The sequence below is a fragment of the Daucus carota genome, chromosome 7 (genome assembly GCF_001625215.2).
Source record: "Daucus carota subsp. sativus chromosome 7, DH1 v3.0, whole genome shotgun sequence".
In the NCBI taxonomy this organism is placed as follows: Eukaryota; Viridiplantae; Streptophyta; class Magnoliopsida; order Apiales; family Apiaceae; genus Daucus; species Daucus carota.
The window spans coordinates 25,519,169-25,542,412 of record NC_030387.2 but is presented as its reverse complement, the minus strand read 5'-3'; the positions used below and the strand labels follow the sequence as shown (position 1 = coordinate 25,542,412).

At 35.0% G+C, this 23,244-nt stretch overlaps 5 protein-coding genes across 7 annotated transcripts; 3 read left to right on the top strand and 2 right to left on the bottom strand.

Moving 5' to 3' along the window:
- Window positions 1–860: 860 nt before the first annotated feature.
- On the top strand, window positions 861–4,095 carry LOC108193599 (uncharacterized). The gene is made up of 4 exons (XM_017360319.2): window positions 861–1,350; window positions 2,527–2,694; window positions 2,951–3,186; window positions 3,673–4,095. Exons 1-4 carry the CDS (start codon window positions 1,066–1,068, stop codon window positions 3,920–3,922), a joined length of 939 nt encoding a protein of 312 aa, XP_017215808.1. The 5' UTR covers window positions 861–1,065; the 3' UTR covers window positions 3,923–4,095.
- Window positions 4,096–4,786: 691 nt separating this feature from the next.
- LOC108196872 (clathrin light chain 1) lies at window positions 4,787–7,743 on the top strand. The gene is made up of 3 exons (XM_017364349.2): window positions 4,787–5,214; window positions 6,812–6,965; window positions 7,060–7,743. Exons 1-3 carry the CDS (start codon window positions 4,898–4,900, stop codon window positions 7,444–7,446), a joined length of 858 nt encoding a protein of 285 aa, XP_017219838.1. The 5' UTR covers window positions 4,787–4,897; the 3' UTR covers window positions 7,447–7,743.
- Window positions 7,744–8,300: 557 nt separating this feature from the next.
- Window positions 8,301–11,956, bottom strand: LOC108195266 (cold-responsive protein kinase 1). Of its 3 annotated transcripts, none has more exons than XM_064081303.1 (6): window positions 11,668–11,956; window positions 11,299–11,411; window positions 10,400–10,607; window positions 10,065–10,302; window positions 9,193–9,280; window positions 8,301–8,726 (listed from the first exon to the last, which is right to left on the bottom strand). In XM_064081303.1, exons 1-6 carry the CDS (start codon window positions 11,741–11,743, stop codon window positions 8,406–8,408), a joined length of 1,044 nt encoding a protein of 347 aa, XP_063937373.1. In that variant the 5' UTR covers window positions 11,744–11,956; the 3' UTR covers window positions 8,301–8,405. The 3 variants fall into 3 exon arrangements, with proteins under 3 accessions (XP_063937373.1, XP_063937372.1, XP_063937374.1); XM_064081302.1 differs by having other exon boundaries at window positions 9,127–9,280; window positions 11,668–11,954; XM_064081304.1 differs by lacking the exon at window positions 11,299–11,411 and having other exon boundaries at window positions 9,127–9,280.
- Window positions 11,957–13,026: 1,070 nt separating this feature from the next.
- On the bottom strand, window positions 13,027–17,896 carry LOC108194022 (uncharacterized). Its single transcript, XM_017360911.2, has 5 exons — window positions 17,740–17,896; window positions 15,976–16,029; window positions 15,083–15,186; window positions 14,572–14,610; window positions 13,027–13,477 (listed from the first exon to the last, which is right to left on the bottom strand). The coding sequence occupies exons 1-5, from the start codon at window positions 17,810–17,812 to the stop codon at window positions 13,319–13,321; spliced, it is 429 nt and encodes a 142-aa protein (XP_017216400.1). The 5' UTR covers window positions 17,813–17,896; the 3' UTR covers window positions 13,027–13,318.
- Window positions 17,897–22,546: 4,650 nt separating this feature from the next.
- LOC108194788 (nuclear transcription factor Y subunit B-5) lies at window positions 22,547–23,038 on the top strand. The gene has a single exon (XM_017361726.1). The coding sequence runs from the start codon at window positions 22,547–22,549 to the stop codon at window positions 23,036–23,038; it is 492 nt and encodes a 163-aa protein (XP_017217215.1).
- Window positions 23,039–23,244: the final 206 nt, after the last annotated feature.

The following is a 23,244-nucleotide window of genomic DNA, read 5'->3' as shown; positions in this document are numbered from 1 at the left end:
TACACAACTACACTTTACAGGAGCATTCAAGTCCGTGCCGTGTCCCCGTCCCCCAATGTATACTACTCAAGGGAATGGAGGGAGTATATATCTTGTTTTGTGGTACTGTTTCAGGTCTTTTAACGAAGAATTTAACATGTCAAACCCAAGAATTGATGTTCCTGCAATGTTGATTATGGGTGAGAAGGATTATGTCCTCAAATTTCCAGGACAAGAAAATTACATAAGGAGTGGAAAGGTGAAACATTTTGCCCCAAACTATGAGATTACATTTTTGCCTGAAGGAACAACCCATTTTGCTCACGAGCAATTGCCCCACCAAGTAAACCAGCTGATACTCATAACTCACCTTCCTTGGAAAACATAACTTGTAACCCATCTTTATTTTCCTGGTATTCAAGTTTGTTGTGTGTTGTGTGAAACGATTGCCAAAATTTGGTTTCCATTGTGTAATATGTATGCAGCAAATAAATTCAACTTACGAGTTGGTTGTAATAGAAAAAATTTGCCTTTAGGCTGAAACTCATGGTCACCAACTTTGATCACCTTACAATTCATTTATTCAAATGAATGTACACTAATTATAGATTTTATAGTTTACAAATGATTTTACTTTTAATGAAAAAAGTTAGAGCTTTATCAATCGAGATTCCAGACTATAAAAATTATATCATCATCATAGTTAATAAATGTCAACGGTTGAAGATATGCATAAGATGATTAGTTCAAAGACAAATTTAAAATACAACGAACAATCTCATAAAAGACTACATTTATTTAATATTCAAGGACTTTTTTTAAGATTTAGAATTGAAGTCAAACAATCATTATCAAAAATATGTATAATCAAAAGAAATAATACAAATTTTACGAATTTAGAATATAAATGATGTCGATATACTGTCCTCCGGCCGGCCGGAGCCAAACGGAATAAAGGGTATAATTGTAAAAACAAGCCGACCACGACGGCGCGACCACCTTCCTTTATTTCAACATGTATAGTTTCCCTTTTGGACTTTCAAGTTGCACACTGTTAACACAGACTGGTCGGTAGGGGTCTAAAAGATGGAGAAAGTGGAGCACAAATACATTCAAGTTAACGGGTCAAAGCTCCACATCGCTGAGCTCGGATCCGGATCCAAAACCATCCTTTTCCTTCATGGGTTTCCCGAGATATGGTACACGTGGCGTTACCAGATGACTTGCGTTGCTGAAGCTGGCTACAGAGCTATAGCTATTGACCTTAGAGGTTACGGGTTGTCCGACCCGAAACCCCAACCCGAGACTACCACGTACGCTGATTGTTTGAGTGATCTTCTTGCTTTGCTTGATGCTCTGGCCATTCCTAAGGTACTGTTTGTTATATGAGTGTTGTTCAGGTTTCATATATTAAAATTTGAGGTGTTGGTTTTGTTTAGAAATTAAGATTTTTGATGTTTAATTTTGACCATGTTTGGAAGTTAGAGGTTTGTGGTAAAATTAGAAACCGCTAATGCTGGTGTTTGATAGTTGGCGGATTGAAATAGAGGTTTTGGCTCAAAAAGCTAATTTTCAAAAAGCTACTTTGAAGAGCTTTTTGGATGAGAGGTTTTAATATGTGTCACAAAAAGCTAATCAAACAGTTTTACAATAAACCGTTAATCCAATCCGCTAGTCAAAACATCTATTTTAATCAGCTAGTCAAAACATCTAATTCAATCTGCTAACAGTTAACGGCTAACCGCTAATTCCCGAATAGAGCCTTTTATTCCGATCAATTGCAGAATTTTAGATACTTGTATAAACAGGCTTGCTTATCCGTTCATATATTAATTAGTTTAGCTTATTAATATGAAACGATGAACTGATGATTTGTCTTGTTAGGACTTGTGATATGTTGAAATTCTGTGTACACCTAAATATGTAAGGTCCGGACTCTGAGTGCTTCCTATAAATCTAATATTAGAGAAACATTTTGCAGTGTAGACTTTAGATAGATTTGTTTTTAACTGTGCTCGATCCCAAGGTCTCTTTGTGTGTTGTTGTCTTAACAGCAGGGCGGAGAAGAGGGTACCTTAAGGAAGCATGTGAGTGCCCTTAGAATTTAAGGAGTGTTTGGAATAGAGTCGGTTAAGTTTTTGCTACTATTACACAAATGAATGTGCTATATGAAATGCAGGTTTTAGATTACTCAAACTTGCTGGCTCGCAGCCAGCTTTTCAATTAAAAATTACTGTATGTAACAACTTTTAGAATATCAGTTTTTATATATTACCCAAGTTAATCCATTATGTCAAAGACGGGAAAGGAAAATTTGACTGACTGAAACTGAGTTTATGCTTTGCATCAGCGAGCACTGGTCTAACATTTAGTTACTTCCTGCTTATAAATGTATACATGTATACAAGAACGTGCTGTAAGACATTTTTCGCCTTAAAAAATTTCAGAACCACCAAATGTCCTTTATATGTTAATGTGTTTCAATGTGATTATATATATCAACGGAATGTGACGATGTCGACATATGTTGTTTTGCACAAAGTGCAGGTTATTCTGATTGCAAAAGACTTTGGAGCGTTCCCAGCTTATCTTTTCACCCTACTTCACCCAACTAGGGTCAGCGGAGTTATATCAGTGGGTATTGTATTCACACCCCCAGGTCCCCGCACATTCCTTAAACAGCTTCCAGAGGGATTCTATATTAACAGATGGCAGGTATATATCTATTCAATTGTTTTTTTTTGGGTGTGTTCATTATTTTGCCTCCAATCACGACCCCCAAGCTCTTTGTAAGAAGATGTTTACATAAGGTTGCCGCCAATCATTAATTGTCCATCCCATAATCCTTCTAGATCTAAGTTGTGGTGGAAATATTTCAGGAGATGCTTACCTTTAACAACTTGTCAAAGTGTTTTCTCTGTATACTTGGTAGTTTTGGGCTTTCAGTTTTTTGTCTTTAATCATCATGCAGGTTCCTGGACGAGCTGAAGCTGATTTTGGTCGCTTTGATGCTAAGACGGTAGTGCGAAACGTCTATATATTATTCTCTAAAAGTGAATTGCCTATAGCTGCGGAGAACCAAGAGATCATGGATCTGGTGGACCCATCTACTCCTTTACCACCTTGGTTCACCGAGGAAGATTTTGCTGTCTATGGATCTCTATATGAAAAATCCGGGTTTACTACTGCATTGAAATTTCCGTATAGGTAAATGGTATTCAATGATATATTCTACTGTTTTATAACATCAATGGCCTGCAATGGATATAATATGTAGTTTGGTTTGGAGGTCAACTTTTTAAACTTCGTTATAATGCTTCATAGTACTTGTTCCTGGTAGAAACTGAATGGATAAGCATGCATATGCTAATAGTCTTTGCAGATAGACATTTTATTTTGATATGTTAAGTCTTCCAAGGCCCTCCCCACATGACCACATCAGTAGCCATAAAATATTATTGATTTTTTTTTTTTTGCTAAATAAAATTTTTATCGATTTCCCACAATAAAATAAAATTTCCAGATACAATTTTGTTATTTCATCACATCAAGGTGCAATGCCCCATTACATACTTTAGCTGAGATTGAAATTTGCCCCTCTTAGTTCAACAAGAGGCGTATCCGACTATCCGTTATGCTACAACTGAAGTGTATAATCTGTTATTGCTATCTTGTTTTGTGGCTCTGTTTCAGGTCTTTTACCGAAGAATTCAGCATGTCGAACCCAAGAATCGATGTTCCTGCAATGTTGATTATGGGTGAGAAGGATTATGTCCTCAAATTTCCCGGAACAGAGGATTACATAAGGAGTGGAAAGGTGAAACATTTTGCCCCAAATTATGAGATTACATTTTTGCCTGAAGGAACCCATTTTGCTCCCGAGCAATTGCCTGACCAAGTAAATCAGCTGATCCTCGCATTCCTTGGAAAACATAACTTGTAAACCTTTTTGATGCTCCTGGTATTCAAGTTTGTTGTGTGAAACGATTACCCAAATTTGGTTTCCATTATGCAATATGTATGTATTTATGCCGCAAATAAACTCAACTTAAGAGTTGGCTGTAATAGCAAACACTTGCTTTTAGGCTGAAACTCATGGTTACCTACTTTGATCAACTTGCAATGCATTTATATGTATGTACACTAATTAAGTTATAGGTTTAATAGTTAATTTTTACAAAACATTGATTTACTTTTAATGAAAACAATAGAGCTTCCCCATATTATCGAGATTCTGTATTAGTGATATGCTCAATTTCATCGTATATGATTAGTTCAGAGACGAAGTTTTCCCAATTTCATCCTGTTATGTTTATTGAGTTCGGTTAGGTTGGACACAAAAGTATTTATCTATGTAAGTTGGGTTATGTTCGATAAGAAATATTATCTATTTAACTTTTTTCTTTGACAGAATTATCTATTTAACGTTGATTTGCTTAAATTTTTGTTTGAATCGGTGTATCTATTTGAGTTAAAACTCGACCTGATAATAAAGCAATCCGAACGTTAGTAAAAGAGCATCTCTGATCACTCAAAACCAACATTATCAACCTATTTGAGTTGAAACTCAGACCCGATAATAAAGCAGTCCGAACGTTAATTTGAAAGAGCATCTCCGACTACTCAAAACCAATATTATCACATATATGTGTAGTTTCATATATGTGTAGTTTGCGTCTATGTACACATGTTAGGCACAGACGATTCATATTTATAATAATATTATAAATATTATTTTAATAAATATTTTAATATTTATCATGAGCATGCTACTTGAAAAACTGTAAAATTATTTGCCTTGCAAATCCCAAACTTATAAAATAGTCAAACCCACTTCATTTCTACAACACCCATAAATCTAGAGAGACAAACACTCCGCAAGAATCTAGAGAGAGAGCAGCTCAAAGCCACCAACACGATGTCGTTCGACTCCTACAGCATCGACGGCGACGACTTCGTCTCCGCCGCTCCCCCTCCGCAGTTCGGCTCCGGCGCATTCCCCGACGAGGACTTGACTCCAGATCACGCTTCCCACTCTCCCGATCCATACTCGTTCACATCAGATCCAAACCCTAATTTCTCCGAGTCATCTCAATTCGATTCGTCTGTGCCTGTTTCCAATGGAGCTTATGGTGTTGGTGATGATGCTGAGGGGATTTTTAGCTCCGATGGACCCGTGCTTCCGCCTCCTGGTGATATGGTCGAGGAAGGTGCTGCGCTTCGCGAGTGGCGAAGGTCGATTTTCATTTCATCTTAATTTGTGGAATTGATTGAACCTGTTAAAATTGATGTCTTTTGATTTGTTCGGTTATGATTAAATTAATCTTTTTTTTAGATTTGATTTGGTGATCCACGTGGAATCGATTGCATCTGCTGAATTAATGTTTTTTTAATATGGTTTTGAGATGTATGATAAATTGATAATGGTTCGGTGAAGTTTTAGGGAAGGAATGGAATTGTTATCGTAAATTATGTTTAATTTCTAAGGTGGATTTAGTGATCTAACTAGTATATAGGTGATAATATTAGATCTGGGAAGTTAATTAAGTAGGGGTTTCTTGTAGGCTTTTTAGTTGACGGCTGTGATGTTGGATTGTGCTTTTTGTGATTCGTATCTAATCACTTATATTCTTCAGGATTATGTACGTAACCGATGCTTATGGATGATTATAATGATTGATCATATCTTATATCGAGTACAAATGAAAATGACCTCTCTGTTTCATACTAGGTTTTGTGATTTGCCAACTAATTATTTAGTTATTAAAGATTCTAATTTTGACCAATTCTGGGGCCAGGGTGTTGTCGGGTTAATCTGCAGTCGGCGCGTTCAATTTTGGCACAATGTTGAATTGCAAGACCCAAATTAGCCATTTTAAAATGCCCTTACTTTTTCGAATTTTATTCAGGAATTTAAGTTTATTAAGTAATCATTGTGCAAAACCCTCTCCATTCTCTGTGACTAGGTTTGTTTAAAGGGTTATAATCCTCGTATTATTAGCTATATATCTCAAATTTAAAGGATTACAATGCCACAGATATACATACATTTAATACACACACACAGATATATATATTATGTGTGTGTGTGTGTCCTGGCAGACGAACATCGACTTCTCTCACAATACCACTTCAATTCATACTGTGTGGGTCACCCTATTATAATTCATTCTTATTTCTCTTACGTTATCATTTATCTACATCTGTATGTATGCGTGTATATATCTTTATCCTGCTATATATATGTGTGTGTGTGTGTGTGAATTAATTCTAGATTTCTCTACACGCCAATTTTATTAAGCCTCAAAATTCTCAAAAGTAAAAGAATCAATAAAATCACCAGCTCGATAGACCAATGATTTGACTGTTTAGTTAAGAACAAAACAGCATCTAAATCAGTTAAACATCAGCTGGCTGCTTACTAGTTTTGACTCGAAGTAAATGCTCTTACTATGTGTGCCATATATGTCTAAAGCTTAATTAGGAAATCCCACTACAGAGGGCTGCTCTTATATAAAAATAAATCGTGTTTTCTATATTCCTTATTACAGTGACTCAGTGAGGACCTTTACCTTGAATTTGATCTATGGTTTATTATCGCTTATTTGTATCATATAGAATTTTGTAGAAGTCTTCAGTCTGGTGTGAATGCAATTTCTCAGTCAGATTTGCAGAACAAATTTTGTTTGATTTAATGAAACGTTTATGATCCAGTAAGCTAAAATAAATTATGTAGAAATTTGAAACTGAAAGTGCTACATAGGCAAATATGAGACAATAATTATGACCTTTTTCTAGTGTGCAACTTCATCTTATTTATTTTGGTCTGCAGGGAGAATGCAATCCGGCTTGAGGAAAACGAGAAAAGGGAGAAGGAATTACGCAACAAAATTATTGAAGAAGCCATAGACTTCAAGAATGCCTTTTATGAGAAAAGAAAGCTTCAGATTGACTCTAAGCGAGACAGTAACAGAGAGAAAGAGAAGGTAAAAATATTGGTGCTTTGTAGTGATTTTGCCTTGTTTATATTGAACTTCATCTTCCTCTACGAAATTCATATGGCATATTCTTCTGGAGCAGGTGTACTTGGCTAACCAGGAGAAATTTCACAACGAGGCTGGACAACAGTACTGGAAAACAATTGGAGAGATCATTCCTCGTGAGGTTCCGAATATTGAGAAGAAGAGAGGCAAGAAAGATCAAGACAAGAAGCCTTCAGTTACTGTTATACAAGGCCCCAAGCCTGGGAAACCTACTGATCTCTCAAGAATGCGTCACTTGCTGTTGAAGCTGAAGCACACACCCCCACCTCACATGGCACCACCTCCACCAGTTCCCGTGAAGGATGCCAAAGATGGTAAAGATGGGGAAAATGTGAAAAACGCAAAAGATACTGCTGCTGAAGTTGAATCTGCACCAGCGAAAGATGCCTCTACCCAAGAACCTCCTGCTGCAGCCGATGTATAGCCTGCTAGCTAGATCATTAAGCCTCATGCTATTCCCAACCATCCTATTGCTTGATTTGCTATACCAAGCCTGCCTCTGCATATGGTTGTCAGTTACGGAAGATGAGAATTAGGTGCTTCTGCTAAACTCTTTAAGTTTTAAATCTGTTTTGCTGGTATTAGTACAGCTCTTTGCTTTTGGATTTATATACATTTTTCTGTTGTACTGTGAGTTCTACAGTTGTATATGCTGGAGTCAGTATTTAGAACCATTCTGCATTAATTTTCGTGTCATTATTATTATTATTGTTTTTGTTTATTGTGGTCGGCCTTTGTTGTTGTAGCAAATTCTTTTCCTATTCTAATGGTTAGGCCATTATTATAAGAAATAAATAAAGCTTATTTCATTTTTGAAGTGCAACCTATTTAGCGCCTGGACACGGCCGGGATTTTAGAATACTGGTAGTAAGTTTCGTGTCTTTGAGATTACTCTGTATTTTTACACTAAAAGAGGTTTGAAACTATAAAAAGTGAACATATAAATGCTAATAATCCATATTTCCTGCGCTTCACTTCCTGTACAGTAACATTAACAGCATTTTAACTTGATATCTACCATTTACTTGTAATTATTTTGAAATTGTAATTCTGAAGTATTTATATTTCAAAATTATCATGTATATTAAAAATTTTATAATATAAAATTTAATTATATCGAATATTTTGTTCCGTAGTACTTACTTTCTACATCAGATATCAATAAATTCTACCATAACTCATTTTTCATTTTTCCCCCTCACTGATTTGTACATTTTTTCTTAATCCCGGTGCTCAACTCATTTGTAAATATCAGGAGGAAGTATATCTATGTGCCTCTTTCTACGGAAAAAAGTGAATTTTTATAGAATGATGCTTCCTACATTGCTGTTGTGGCTTTAAAGGCATCCCTAACATTTTGACAAGCTGAAGTTGACTTGAGTTTTATCTAGGAATGAGCTGAGTGACAGAGAGTGGGACAGAGCTCATCTGTGTGCTTGTTGATGTAGAAGGTATCTTTTTAGTTGTAGATGAACGAGTAGTTGTATCTTGAGAAAAACCAGGGGCCACCAGTTCCTTCTCGTTTAGCGTATGGTTCTTTGCGAGCATGTCAACAACTTGGCTCATTGTTGGCCTCCTGCTGGCTGTTGCTTGTGTGCAGAAAAATGCTATTTTAATGTACCTTGCAAGTTCTTCTTCAGGGCATCCTTCCAGAGCAGGATCCACCATTTCTGAGAGTCGATCTTCTTCGTAGAGCTGCCACGCCTGTCAAACCATACCATCGTTAGTAATAATGTTAGGACCAACGTAGAATATTATTTTATCGAGTTTATTACTTTATCGAGAGTAAAAATACACTGTCTGTATTATGTTGGGACCAGAAAAGAAATATTTACTGAGGATATTACTTTATCGATTATTACTATAAGTAGAAATATAAAGACAATGTCTAAAGGAAACTAGACAATTACATGTATGCAGAGAATCAAAACCTTTCATACTCATTGATAAGAAATCACACTTGAAATGTCTGCTCAAGTGTTTGTATATATATATGCAAAATTTTCAGAGTGCATCTACATTCTAAGCAGAGTACAAACACGTAGCACTTTCTTATCAGCAAAACTGAAAGTGATATTTTCGGCTAATGAAGAAACTAAGTTACCCATTCTATCAGAAGTTTCTGCGTGCCAGTAGCTAAATTTGCTTTTCCACTACTTCTGCCACTTACTATCTCAAGTATGAGAACCCCGAAGCTGTAGACATCTGCCTTCTTCGTCAGCTGACCACCCAAAACATATTCTGGTGCCAAGTAACCGCTGATGGAACAAAAACATAGAATGAATGACGTTCATCTTATAATTTCATAATGGCAAAAAGAAAAGTGGAGAACTATACATTTTCAACTTTAACCAGAAATTATTTTCAACTAACATAAGGGAAGAAGCAGTTTCTAAGCACAAAAGCATATTGTCTTTGAAGATGAAGAAAAGAGACAGAAGAACAAATAAATGCAGACCAATCGCTACTTGGTTTAAAACTAAAAGGTTGCGTTCAAATGGAAGGAATTAAATTAGGCAGGAATGGAATACTATAAGGAATGAAATGGTGAGGAATGGGAAGGAATGGCCCAACCAAACAACCTCAATTTTCGTTCCGTCATGAATCATTATCCCATCCTGCCAAAATTCAATTATCCCATCCTGCCAAAATTCTTCCCACTCCGGTGAAAATTCCAGTGAAGTGAACGCAACCTAGATGTGCAAAGCAGCCTATGAAATCACCCTTTACTTACTCCAGAGAAACCATAAACAACTGTGATCTCAACATGCATAACTTGTTGGATCTACCATAGCCATTTTGACACAAATTTGATACAGTAAAAGGTCTATCATAGTATAGCTATAGTTATTCTAATTTTAGAAAAGGCTTTTTGTAACATATAACAATAGTGTGATTATAGTTTACTAGCAATTTTGACACAATTTGCGAAATTCACAGTTGTAGTCACTACAGTAAATGAATGTGCACCAGTAAGTTCAGATTTTTAACCTGCATTAGGATCAGCAATATGTTAATAAGATATTACAATTGAAAACATACGTGGTTCCTGCTATTCTTGTACTGATATGACTGATGTTGTCTGGAAAAAGTTTAGCCAATCCAAAGTCACCAATTTTTGGTATGAAGTCTTTATCGAGCAGTATATTGCTAGCTTTAATGTCTCTATGTACTATAGGTGGCACAACTTCTTCGTGAAGATAAGCAAGACCCCTGGCAGTGCCCTTACAAATAGCAGAACGTCGTTCCCAGTCCAGTTTAGTGTCTTTAACCTGTGAACCTACAGCCGTAATAATTACACAGCGAGTATTATGTTCATAAGGAGATGTAAAGATAGTAGCAAGATCATATAAAACGTTAACCAGGTTGGCAAGTACCTAATAAAGCAGTATCAAGGCTTTTATTTTCCAAAAACTCGTATACTAAAATTCGGTTTGTTCCCTGAACACAACATCCAATTAACTGAACAAGGTTTGTGTGCCTGACATTTGTTATGATGTCAATTTCAGTCAAAAATTCGCGCACTCCCTGATTGGATTGTGCAGAAAGTGTTTTCACAGCTACCTCTATCCCGTCGAGGATACCCTACATAATAGCAACACAAAATTATTATAAAGGAACCAAAATATTGGAAACAAGAATAACAAATGACTGCTGTTACTGCAGATTGGAATACATTTACCAAAAATCTCAGTTTCCCTTTCATCAAGATTCCACTTGCAACTTTAGTATGACACAGAAGTACACATTTGATTACCTTAATGGTTTATATATTTAAACCCATAAGGCAGATTTTGTATCTTGGCATATTATTTTACTTCTTACTGTGAAGACAGCCATAGCAATCTCTTACAACTAAATTTCTTGAGTGAACTACTAAACATTCCATTATTCTATTCAGAACATTAAAGAAAGGAAATGTTCCATTGGGCTGCGTTTATTTGGATGGAATGAAATGAGGAGATAATGGAATTAAAGATTATAACGAAGTTTTATGAAGAAAGAATAAAGAATGAGACAATAGTTGACAAACATGAGTGAGTCTAAATTTCTTATGATGAAGATTGTAGAGAAATATGATGAAGAAAATAGTTGGAATGGAATGATCAAAAAAATGAAAATTATAAACATTTTCACCCATCACCCCCAATTTAGGGTACAAATTTCATTCCATTCTCCCTCCATTCCATTCCATTCAAGTAAACGCAACCTTAATTATTCAAACCATAGAGCATCTACGACATAAAGAGGCAAGAATGCCGGTAAGACTGGATACCTTATACACAGTTCCGTAGCCACCTCTTCCGATCTTATTTCTTGGGTGAAAATAATCCGTTGCTGTCCTTAATTGTTTGTATGAAAAAGTTTTTATATTTCCAAGCCTATGCCCTAGGAAACATATCAATAACCAAAATCAAATGAAATTAACAGCTGAAAGCAACTAAAATATTTCTCATCATCCACCATACACTGAGGTCTGAGAAACCACAAGGGACTAAAAGAACATGCAATTGCCTACTCATTCAGTAACTAGTAGCAAGTTGAATGATTTAGAATACCGAAAGATGTCCACCTATTTTGTTTCAAATCATTCAAATAAAATTCCATCATCTCATGATCATTCCTTATAAGGAGAAGTACTTACCTTCAAAGTCCCCTGAATCAGCACCACCATTATCTTTCCTGTTTAAGGCCGAGGCACCGAAACAGCTACAACTCATGTCGTGCAGATAGAAAAACTCCAATCAGCAAAATATGAAAATCAGCTCATTTTGGAGAGCAGATGAAAACAAAGATGAAAAGCAATATATGTGAATGAGAATGGTGGGAAGAAGATCCAAATTTGACTTGTAAGTGTGGAAATTATGTATATAGATAGGCGCTTGAATCATTTAATAGTGAGGTTGGTGATAGTCCCCTTTAAAATGATAACATGCGCATTACCACCTTTGTTCACTTACAGTGGTCAGCATTTATAAATCATAGTATATACAGTATTTGTATTCATTTATGGGGCCACTAAGGGGTGCCAAATTTCGGTTAATCGTGTTCGTGTCAGCAATCGGGTGGATTTCGGATCAAGTTAAAATCACTTAAAATTGAATAAAATTGAAAATTGAAGTTCTTAGAAATGAGATTCTAATTTCATGTTAATCGGGTGATTTTCCGATTACTTTCGAATTTTGTCTCAATATATCGGGTTGTGTATTGGATCGAGTTGGGTCGGGTTTTGGATCGTGTCTCATATTGATTCATTAATCATAACATGTCTAAGTCTTAAAAACGACGTATTGTGGATCATTTGAATTATATAATCCAGCCTGCACTTGAAAAGACTCCAATTGTGCACAATTGCAAACTAGCGCGGCAGTAGTCGTGGTCATCTTCTTCTTCTTTTTTAATATTTAAAGCCAAATTAATGATAATGAACATATATTGTATGTTGAAGCCAATTTTCTAAGAACCTTTTTGAAGATTTGGGTTCCCATTTTCCTTTCTTACAAAATTAGAGTCTGATGGTAAGAATCATCAGTTTCATCTTCTCATTTGGAAGCTAACAACCATGTTTCATCTTCTATAGGTAATTTCTCAATCTCTCTTCTATACATGTGTTTGAAATGCTATGCGTGTCGTTGTTGTATCTTTCTACATGCATGTATGCAATTTTATTTATGACTTATGGTGGGGTTTATAGTAAATTCGTCTATTTATTGGTAATATCAGACACAACCCGAACCCGACCCGATAGCACTAAATTTCTTCGTTAATGAAGTTGCTTCTTTAAGTGATCATAGGTATTAAGTTTTTTGATATTATCCAATCTTTAGGTATGATGAAATACTTTGTTTGTCTACTATCGTTTCTTGGTTATAAGTTTTCTACTTTTCTCATCATTTTTGAATTTAGTTCATGATGTAATTTAAGTCCAAAATATCTAATTAAAGGATCCCAATCCACTCTTCAGCGTCATTCTTGGTGCGAAAACAGCTTGACCCAATATCAATGAATTTAAAGAAAATACACACACAATCTTTCAATTCGCTTTGCACCACCATTTTACCAAAGTACAACAGGTTTGTAAGATTCTAAATTAGTTGTACAAAAATTTCCTACGACACCAGATATACTGCAAGAGGCAACCTTACGATTACTGATTTTAAAGCCAAAGAAGCTAAGCAGGCCAAGATGAAACTTCCCTCCGACAAAGAGGTCCCTTAACACTAATAAAGATGATATGTGACATTAAAGTACACGGTAAAATCAGAGTATTAGAACTGCTGAGTGCTGACTATTGCCTATGCTGAACTGCCAAGGATATCTGTGGTTGCCAAGCTAGATGGAGGTGGTTGACTGGCAACAATTCTTGGGGGCAATTGTTTTGGTTCCTGTACTGGCAGAGGATTTGTCGGCCTATTTGGATTAACTTGATCAACTTTTTCTCGCGGAATATTATACTGCATTGTTCAAATATATGTTAAATTGTACTGATGACGGTTATATAAATACTGGAACAAGCCAGAAGGATGCTGGAGGAAGTTGATAATTTTAGCAGCAAAGAGAATAAAAGAGGTAAACAATTAAAGCAGTTTTTCAGGTAACAAGTGTTAATGAGTATTTAAGTGAAAACATACACCAAGGCAAACTAGTATATGCAAAGTTTCATAGCAAGGTATATAATTGATCATATGTTAAATAGGGGAAAGGGAGGACCATGGTCCTTTCGTGCATTGGGCTTGCAATAAATAGTAAACATAAAACTAACATCACATAGAAATCTAAAAGTCACTCTGAGAGCTATTGCTTTGGTTTAAAATAATAACTAAACTGACAAACATTAGTAGTTACTTCTATAATTTCAAATTTTCAAACTCTTGAATTTACCTAATTGCATTACAGACAAACTGGCACAATTGAACCTCTTTCTATCCCTTATTCAGCAGTTCCAAATATGGACATGTATTTTTATCATTATGTCCTAATAAAGCCCACGATAAAAAAAGAAGTAGTTTTATATTATCACTTTCTATATATACCTTTCGTCAACAGGACATTTGAAACACATATTAGAGTATAAAACAGGCATTGTCTCAAAATTCTGTGGTTTTTTATCCAAATAGCTCTAAGATATGGGTGGGGAACAGTCGAGGCTGTACGCGAGGAATAGATAGGCAGTAAAGTGATTCCAATAGCCACACAAAAATACATTTTTGGGAAGTCTAATAACAAAGCAATGCAATAATTAACATATATAATGATCTAGTCCAAGTCGTTATGCATGCCAAATGGTTCAAATGATGTTCAGAACACAACACAGACCAAGCTACTCTCTCGCAATACCTATGAATTGGCTTTGTTAGAGCGTGTAAATTTTTTCATTATAATTTGTTTGGGTATGCTCAATTACAAGACTTCACACACTCAGACACGTAATGCCCTCCACTAAGGACCTCTAGTAAAGGAGTTTTGACGGCTATCGGTGGAACTACAAGCAGTACCAATTAAATCCAGTAGATCATTTTGCAAGCAACACAGTATAATAAGAACAAACCTTGTAACCGCAGCCAGCTACACAAGCATGGAAACATTTCTGCGCACACAAGAAAATGATATTGCATATTGTGTAAGTGTGTTGACATTGAAAGTGATATGATACTCCCAGAATATAATGATACTAATATATTCAAGAGCAAATAGTAATGTTGCCCACACTTCATATATAATACTGTATAAGTATGCAAGTCAGTTCAGAATGAGGGGTAAAATATAAGTAAGTGTAGAAAAAGATCTACAAGAAGATTACTACACAATGCAAGTATGCAACTTTTCTCCGCAACAACGCAACAGCATATATAAAGACCTCAGCATTAAAACATTGGGTGTTTTCAAAATAAGGCAGTTGGATTTCATTATGATTCCATCATCAAGCAGAGCTTATGTCATATTCACAAAGTTTACGATTCAGCTGATGCATCAGTAACCATTGACGTGTTTACCAGGAGTAGAATAAAATTGTTTTTTCCTGAAGCCTAGACAAAGATGGTAACACATGAATACAAAACCTGGGAATAAATTGCTGCACCAGGAGAACGATCAATGTATGCACTCCATTGCTGGGCCTCTAATACCGGGTCTTTGTAGCATATCTCATCACACTGTTCCAAGCCTATACATTCATAAGTGAAGTTCCATAATGATTAATTGCTTAAATATCAAACTTAAAGTATAAATCCAGAAGAAGCTCTTTGTGATAATTATGAAGAACTGCAGCATCTTACCAGTATCATACGGTGCAAAAGCTCTAATAGAGGATATAATAAGACAATATATTGATGCACCCTGAATACGGATATGGTTTCCTAAATAGGGATTATGTCATCAAGAGGTTACTTCAATGAGTTTACATGCAAGTGATTGTGGACCCCAACATAAAAAATGTAAGAGAGTCTATTTGTTTTTATAAAACATGTGCATGGAAAGTACTTAGGTCTTCCTTTTAAGGATGAAGGAAGTAATGAGCTGACTGAATATTAAACACACCATTCCCGATGTCTTTTCCCTTTAAAATGTGCGGTTTGTGCACATGTTGCACAGGCTATAGCCGTGAATTTTAATATTAGATTGTTTATGTCATATATGCTTTGTAGCATAAAGACATAAACGACCACTACTCATTAAATGCCACTACTGCTTTTATTGTACTTGGTTCTTATTCCACATAATACAGCATTAACGGTTCCCCTCATGAATTCTTCAAGCTCCAAGCCTACAAGCTTCTCATTTTATTTAAAAGTAGATATGTTCACTGAAAAAAAAGGGTCACTGAGTAACATATGTTAATGAAGATTATAACATCCTTATTGAATAAAAATTAAATATGTTTACAAAGTCAAACATACACAATGAAGAACATGGAACGCTACAGAACAAGACTCAAAAAGGAAGGCAAACTTACAATCCTCCCATGTATCTCCATCAGCGCCACATCCTTTCTTACAAAATACTCTCCCTAGAATTCACAGATGTACAAAATCAAATCACTGTGATTAATGTAACCAGATAAGTCACTCTGTCACTAAATATAAAGATCTCAGAAACAATTATGCCCGCAATTGTAGATGAAATGCAATATAAATATATACTTGCTAATCACGCAACTATCAGAAATTTTAAGGTTAAATTAAAAATGAAAAAAGTAAACTGTCCAACAGTGCATACAACTCATGTGGATTTAAAGTGTTAATCAGTTAGTAACTCACTATCAATGCACTTTCTGCCAGTAGCTCGGGAAGCATAAACTAGTCATATCATGCGATGACGTTGGCCTTGATTGACAAAACATTACCATATTGTAAAGTTTATATACTCTCTTACTCATCTTGACGTATATATTTACATTTGCAGACATAATATTCAGCATTTACCACAAAACTTATAATTCCTAAGATCAATAATGGCTTGTTGATATATCCAAAATACATATGAATTATAACAATAAAAGCTCAGAAGATCTGAAAGCCAAATTTCTATCACCTAAGAAAGAGATCAGAGAAGATTTAGACATATATTCCTTAAAGTGTAAATGAAGCTAAACTACCTACTTGATGCTAATTTTCATCTACGTATATTATTCAGATTTAGATTTAACTTCTTTAAGATGCAAGGAGATTAACCTATCAAACAATCTCCTATTTCTTTAAATACAAACTTCATAAGACAAAGACGACGCTGGTCCACTTATTATCCAATTAACTACTACTCTCTCCGGTGTCTCCATACTCTAATACAGGAGGTGATGTCAACAATCTTGACATTGGTCCCATTAAACATACGAGACTGTAATAGTCGATAAAGACATGAATATTATAGTTGATAACTATGTGCAGCCTTCATCCGACCTCCGTTTGTAGAGCACAACAGTTTATGATGCATTCTGACCTAAGTTTGAAACATAATAGTGAAGAATATTGCCTTTACTATGACTGACCCGGTTAGCGAATATGAATATTGCATATCTACAGTCACACTAAAGATTCACTGCAACAACACAGCTACAAACATAGTAGAGTGTCCCTGAACTATCTTCAAATTCAAGCATATGTTTGTCCCTCAAATATTTACCGCTATTGTCTCAACTCCCAAGTGTTGGTCAGTTAATCACAACCTTCCAAAGGTCTCACCGAAAGCAAAGATCAGCAAACAACCACAGAACCATGAAACCGTGACCTAACTATGATACAATCGACATTAGATTATTTTTCACACGCTAATAAACATTTCCAAACAAATAAAAAACCAAGTTATAATCAGGTTAGCCCCAAAAGATACTGTCATAAACTTAATCATTTTCACGCTTCATCATATCAATACAAATTGTTGCTACATTTGCATACTTCTCGTTATCACGAGGTACGATAAATTCAGAAGTTTAAGAGCAAAAGAAATCAAGAAGGGAAACTAAATTAGAACAATGTTATGATCATGTACACTGCATATATATGCAAACACCAAAGTCAGCACTTGTACATATACATATTAGATTGTTATATGAAAACAACATGAATAATCTTACAACAATCAATTAGTAAAACATTCAGTATAATTAAAAGATCAATTATTATTTGACGAATTAAATTAAGAAAAACCCAAAATTTAAAGCTTAACGATACACTAAAGCAAAGTTAATGGCTTGAATAACATAAAGAGGATGAGAAGTTACAAGGAATCTGGGTGAGAGCAGCGAATTTGTGTGTGCATTCATTCCCGCACGGCGGTGCCCACTCCGGCAACATTTCTCTCTCGCTTGCTCGCGGTCTCTGTCCCTCTGCAGAACTTTATGAAAATCCAAAATGAAAAAGGAACAATAGGATGGGGCCTACTGGAATTAAAAAAAGGGAAAATGCTGTCCCAAAATTATTTATTTACTAAAATCGACTTCCGGCATTTGTTGCGAAAAGCACAAATCAGTTCTAAGCGGTGGAACGACTTTCTAGTGCTTAAGGGGTAAAACGGACGCTTAACTGAAATTTTAAGCATGTTAATAAGCAGATCAATATAAAATAATTAAAATTTTATTTATAATATTAATATATTTAAAAATAATATTATGTTGTGCTAAGAATTTTAATTTTTAATTTTTTAATAACATATATATTTTTAATATAATTATAGTTATATTATTAAAAAAACATTTTGAAACAATAAAATTAGCAAGTCAACATGATTTTAATCGCTTAATTACTGTTTAATCCGCTTAATAACCGCTTAATCCCCTTGATAGTCCGCTTAATTTTCAAAAGGGTTAATGCTCAATTTGGTCACTATACTGAACCAAAACTTTCAGTTGGCTTACCGAGTCAAAAAAGTTTTCATTTAAATAATAAAGCATCTGAAAACTTACAATCACATAATTAAGTTTAAAAAATATTTCATCGCCGTTAACCATATCGTTGACTTTAACGGAAAACGTTAATTTTAACGGAATAGCATATAGTTTTCAAATTTGCATGTGTAATTTAGGGTTCTTAAAATTAATTTGGGGCTGGATGATTGAGAAGAGGGATCGGAGGTTGAACATAGTTGGAAAGGGAGGGGAAGCGGTGTTTGGTCGGAATTATGGTTGTTGCTGAGGTGGTACCCCGTGGATGGCACCTTGATGGCAGCACACGGCATAGCTGCTATGCAGCCACCTACAGTGTCCCGGCCAGAGCGTCCTGGACAACTTGCACTCGTGTTACTGATAGCAACACCCAATTAAGAGATGAGTGGTGAGTTCTGTTAATGAAAATGGTTAGTGAAGTGAGATAAAAACACACGGAAATATAAAGCTAGACCCCATGTGATCTGTTCTCACTCAAAGTCAGTACTGCATAAACATTAAGACGAAGCATTAATGTGTGACCTGCCTAATATAAGGCACAATTGTTAGCATCTCAACTGGGAATTACATTCTACATTGAGGGTCCGTTGGATGATTGTTGCTTTGGTCGAAAAATCATACAGTTTCAGCAACAACAGTCTCCAGCTTCCTCTACATAATTTTCGATACATATGTATTGACACCATAGTAAAGGGGGAGAAAAAACCAGAGAGAAGTGGAGGGGGAGATTGCTTGTAAGTTGTCCTTTACTCGATAGGGTAACTGAAAATTTTGCTCAAAAACAGTGATAAAATAGAGTATTAACACGTTAAGTTTTTAACAGAGGCTAACGGAATGACCTTTTTGCAAGTTTTAAAATGTACAATTAGTTGACTGAAAGCTTTTTTTACTCGGTAGGCCAACTGAAAGTTTTGATTCAATACATTGATGAAATAGAGCATTAACCCATTTTAAAACACGCTTAATCCCCGCTTAGTATAAAATCAGAGCGTTTAGGGACTGATTCAGATTAATTTAAAATTGTATTAAATATTACTAGATTTTTTGAGATCCCAAGAGTTAGTGCAATTCTAAATCTTGACTAAATAAAGGTGCATTTAATTTTTTTAAATTAATTTCAACTAAATATACCTCTTGTTGCTAAGCAATGCTTATTTGATTATAGATATGATGGTGTTGATCGTTTATAACAAAACAAATCTGATTTTCGTATTTTTCCTGATAAATATAAAAATAATTTATTAGAACTTACCTAAATTCCAACAAGATGCGGAGTAGAGCTAACTTTTCATCATTTTTTTAATTTATTTACATATACAAGAGCTCATTGGAATCAGACCTAGGAAACACTCCCATTATCTCTACTCTGAGAATCTTTTAATTTGGTGTAAAATTTCAAATGATGATAATTTCTTAGCTAACCAATTTGGAGCAATATTATTGCTCAATTAATCTAGGGAAAATAGATTTTTTGTCACCCAACTTATTATTTGTTTAGAAATCTACCACTGAACTATAACTTTTTTCTTTTTTGTCACTAATGTTAGGTTCGGATTTTTTTTTGTCACTAACGTTAGGTTCGGATTTGATTATTAACACTATGTTATTTTTTTAGTATTATTAAAATATAGTGCTAGTCTGCAATATAATGGCGATATGATATGTGTCAATATCTTTAGGTAGTTTACCTTGGAGGACGAGAGTTGGACACGCATTTTGAGACTCCAAAAAAATTCAAAAATTATTTTATTTTAATTTTTCTGAATAAAATTTAATGTTGGTTTTTTTTCCTTAAAAAACGTTGGATTTTTTTTGTCACTAGCGTTATGTTTTGATTTGATTATTAACAATATGTTATTTTTTTAGCATTATAAAAACATAGTGGTAGTCTGCAATATTATGATGATATGATATGTGTCTATAACATTATATACAGTCATCCATATGAAGTACGAGAGTTTAACAGGCATTTTAAGAACCTAAAAAAATTTTGTTTTATAAATTATTTTTAAACTCCACAAATATATAGTATCACTTGGCTTTATAGTTCTTTTTTTTTTTTAACGTAGGAACCCACAGCCGTTACCCTTCGGGTGCGCACTGGGTAAACCCACGAGCTCAGGCAATAGCCTGCAAACTACATGAACCAGTTATTTACCACTACTTGTCACGTATTTTAAGGTTCCCACTTTTTATAAATATAGTTCCATAAGTTAATTTTGAGATTTCCTTTCTGAGTAAAAAAATCCGTACTCTCGTCCTCTAAGATAAACTACCTAGGACACATATGGAGTACTACATATAAAGATATAGACACAGATCACTATTATATTGCAGACTACCGAAAAATAGATTTCCGAAAAATATCATTTAGATGGTCGGAAAATTTAAATAAAGGCCTGATTTTAATTAAATATAATAAAATTTCCCAAAATGCCCCTTCAAAAGTTAACGGTAATGGCAGAAGATAACGGAAAGGGTGCAAAGTGTCTATGGGTTAAAAGTAAGGGGCTGCATAGTGTTTATTCCAAAACTATTAGGTGCAATATGCAACATGCTGAAATCAAAGGGGTGTCAAATGCAATTAACTCTAAAAAGAATAACATAGTGTTAATAATCAAATCCGAACCTAACGTTAGTGACAAAAAATAAATCCGAACCTAACATTAGTGGCAAAAAAGAAAAAAATTATAGTTCAGTGGTAGATTTCTAAACAAATAATAAGTTGGATGGCAAAAAAATCTATTTTCCCATTAATCTATAATTATTCTGATATTATGATAAAAACAGATAGTACTAGCCAGGCGATTTGTGCTCAAATCAAATTTACACCCTAACCCTTACCAAGCCAAGGCCAAGAAAATGCATCTTTTGCCTAGGTAGCTAGGTGGATATAAAAAAGACCAAGGAATATTCTCAGGATTCTTGAAAGATTATTTAAATTTCAGTGAGCCTGATTGGTGAACAATATACAATGTTTAGGTCTGTTTCTTCTTACTACACTTGTATAGTAGTATATGCATCCATCCTCCATTTCATCAGCTGGACAATTATGACGGAATCTTTAAGATGGTCAATTCCAATTAGAGATGGTCCCTGAGAAATAGAAATCCTTGTTTTTTCTATTTGGAACCCCAAATGTTACTAGTTTATAATAACTTCATTAAAGTCAATTGCAAACACCCTAACCCAATTAGAGACCGAGGTGTCCGAGAATCTTGGGACATACAGCTAAGTGCTGCCCAGAAGTATACAGAGTTGGTGTTTTCAAGTTCAAGACCCACATGCACAGTAATGGAATTTGTGAATTGAATCCGATGTTGTTGATCCAATAGCATTGCGTAATCACATTATAGTATAATTTAAACAATAATTTGGTTAATCCATTTGGACTTTAATCTTGTCGCATGCATTGTTGTCAGCTTCCACATATGACTAATACACATGTATTGAATGAACCCGTTTGATTAGGATCGATGAATATGAAAGGAATGAAATGAGATTTTAACTATATTATGGATAATTGTTTATAAATTTAATTTTGTGCTTCATTCGAGTCTAGCTATACATCCTATGCTGCATATAGCACACCTCTCATTTGAGAAAGGATGTTCTTCATATACTCAATTTCTTCTTCAATCTCATCCTAACAATTTTGTACTCACTAATTTTTTAGTCTATCTGGGAATAATGAATATGAAATGAATGGAAAGAAATTTGAACTAGGTTATGGATAACTGGTTATAAATTTCATTTATTAGTCTATTTCATGCGATACGCACTCTGTGCCAGAGAGCACACTCCTAATTTGTAAATAAATGCTTCATTCCTTCGTATACTCGATTTCTTCTTAAATCTCATGAATATCAATTTTATACCAGGCACTAATTTTTTTTCAAAAGCTTCCCTCCCACGTCTATCATGTACATTTTTTTTAGTCACTCCATTCCTTTCTCCCCACCAAACACAACATAATATTTTCGAACGATGAAGATGACATAATGTATTTATATACATAGCATGATTAGGCCACCATTGATCCCCACTCAGGCCCCACGTGTACAACTTACAAACCCAGACATGATCTCATCAAGTGTGTGTATTTATAAGGTTGACCAAACTGCTTCTCTCCTGTCTGGCTCCTCCAATGACAAGCAAAGATACAGGCGCCAGCGGCTCATCAAGCACGCCTCCTCAGCCTTATGAACAAGAGCTGCTGTTACCGATAGCAAACGTGGGGCGAATCATGAAGAAAATCTTGCCAGCCAATGCTAAGATAGCCAAAGAAGGGAAGGAAACAATGCAAGAGTGCGTGTCTGAGTTCATAAGCTTTGTGACAGGTGAGGCATCCGAAAAGTGCAGGAAGGAGAGGCGAAAAACGGTCAATGGGGACGACATCGTCTGGGCTATTGACAGACTTGGGTTCGACAATTTTGGTCATCCACTCAAGAGGTATTTGGATAGGTATAGAGAGGTTGAAGGGGATCAGAGAGCAAATATGAATATTGTTCATGATAGAGCTGGTTTTAACGAAGAAAATGAAGAACAGTTTCAGTCGTATGTTAGAAATGCACAGCAGGATAAGAGATATAATAGTGATAGGAATACTGATCATCAAGGTGGAGCTTCACAGAGTTGAATTGTAAATTTTGATTTTAATTAAGAGGATTTTGTTTTGGTTCTATTTGGGTGTAGAGATTATATCTTCATGCTGTAGTTTCCGATCGAGCTATATGTTTTATATGGTTCGTGACACTGCATAAAGAGGTTACCGGCGTTAGCTCTATATATAAAAGGACTCCAACTTACATGATGGTGATGATCGTAGAATTATTGTTGTTGTTA

What these genes read in the sequence shown, in the direction of transcription:
- LOC108194788 (XM_017361726.1), top strand. Translation starts at nt 22,547, where the DNA reads ATGACAAGCAAAGATACAGGCGCCAGCGGCTCATCAAGCACGCCTCCT.
- LOC108196872 (XM_017364349.2), top strand. Translation starts at nt 4,898, where the DNA reads ATGTCGTTCGACTCCTACAGCATCGACGGCGACGACTTCGTCTCCGCC. An exon ending in GCGCTTCGCGAGTGGCGAAG is followed by an intron (nt 5,215 to 6,811) that starts GTCGATTTTCAT and finishes TTTGGTCTGCAG; the next exon opens with GGAGAATGCAATCCGGCTTG. An exon ending in GTAACAGAGAGAAAGAGAAG is followed by an intron (nt 6,966 to 7,059) that starts GTAAAAATATTG and finishes CTTCTGGAGCAG; the next exon opens with GTGTACTTGGCTAACCAGGA.
- LOC108195266 (XM_064081302.1), bottom strand. Translation starts at nt 11,743, where the DNA reads ATGAGTTGTAGCTGTTTCGGTGCCTCGGCCTTAAACAGGAAAGATAAT. An exon ending in GCTACGGAACTGTGTATAAG is followed by an intron (nt 10,608 to 11,298) that starts GTATCCAGTCTT and finishes GCTATTATGTAG; the next exon opens with GGTATCCTCGACGGGATAGA. An exon ending in CCTTGATACTGCTTTATTAG is followed by an intron (nt 10,303 to 10,399) that starts GTACTTGCCAAC and finishes TTACGGCTGTAG; the next exon opens with GTTCACAGGTTAAAGACACT.
- LOC108193599 (XM_017360319.2), top strand. Translation starts at nt 1,066, where the DNA reads ATGGAGAAAGTGGAGCACAAATACATTCAAGTTAACGGGTCAAAGCTC. An exon ending in ATGCTCTGGCCATTCCTAAG is followed by an intron (nt 1,351 to 2,526) that starts GTACTGTTTGTT and finishes CACAAAGTGCAG; the next exon opens with GTTATTCTGATTGCAAAAGA. An exon ending in TCTATATTAACAGATGGCAG is followed by an intron (nt 2,695 to 2,950) that starts GTATATATCTAT and finishes ATCATCATGCAG; the next exon opens with GTTCCTGGACGAGCTGAAGC.
- LOC108194022 (XM_017360911.2), bottom strand. Translation starts at nt 17,812, where the DNA reads ATGTTGCCGGAGTGGGCACCGCCGTGCGGGAATGAATGCACACACAAA. An exon ending in TGCTCTCACCCAGATTCCTT is followed by an intron (nt 16,030 to 17,739) that starts GTAACTTCTCAT and finishes TGTGAATTCTAG; the next exon opens with GGAGAGTATTTTGTAAGAAA. An exon ending in GTGCAGCAATTTATTCCCAG is followed by an intron (nt 14,611 to 15,082) that starts GTTTTGTATTCA and finishes TTGTGTGCGCAG; the next exon opens with AAATGTTTCCATGCTTGTGT.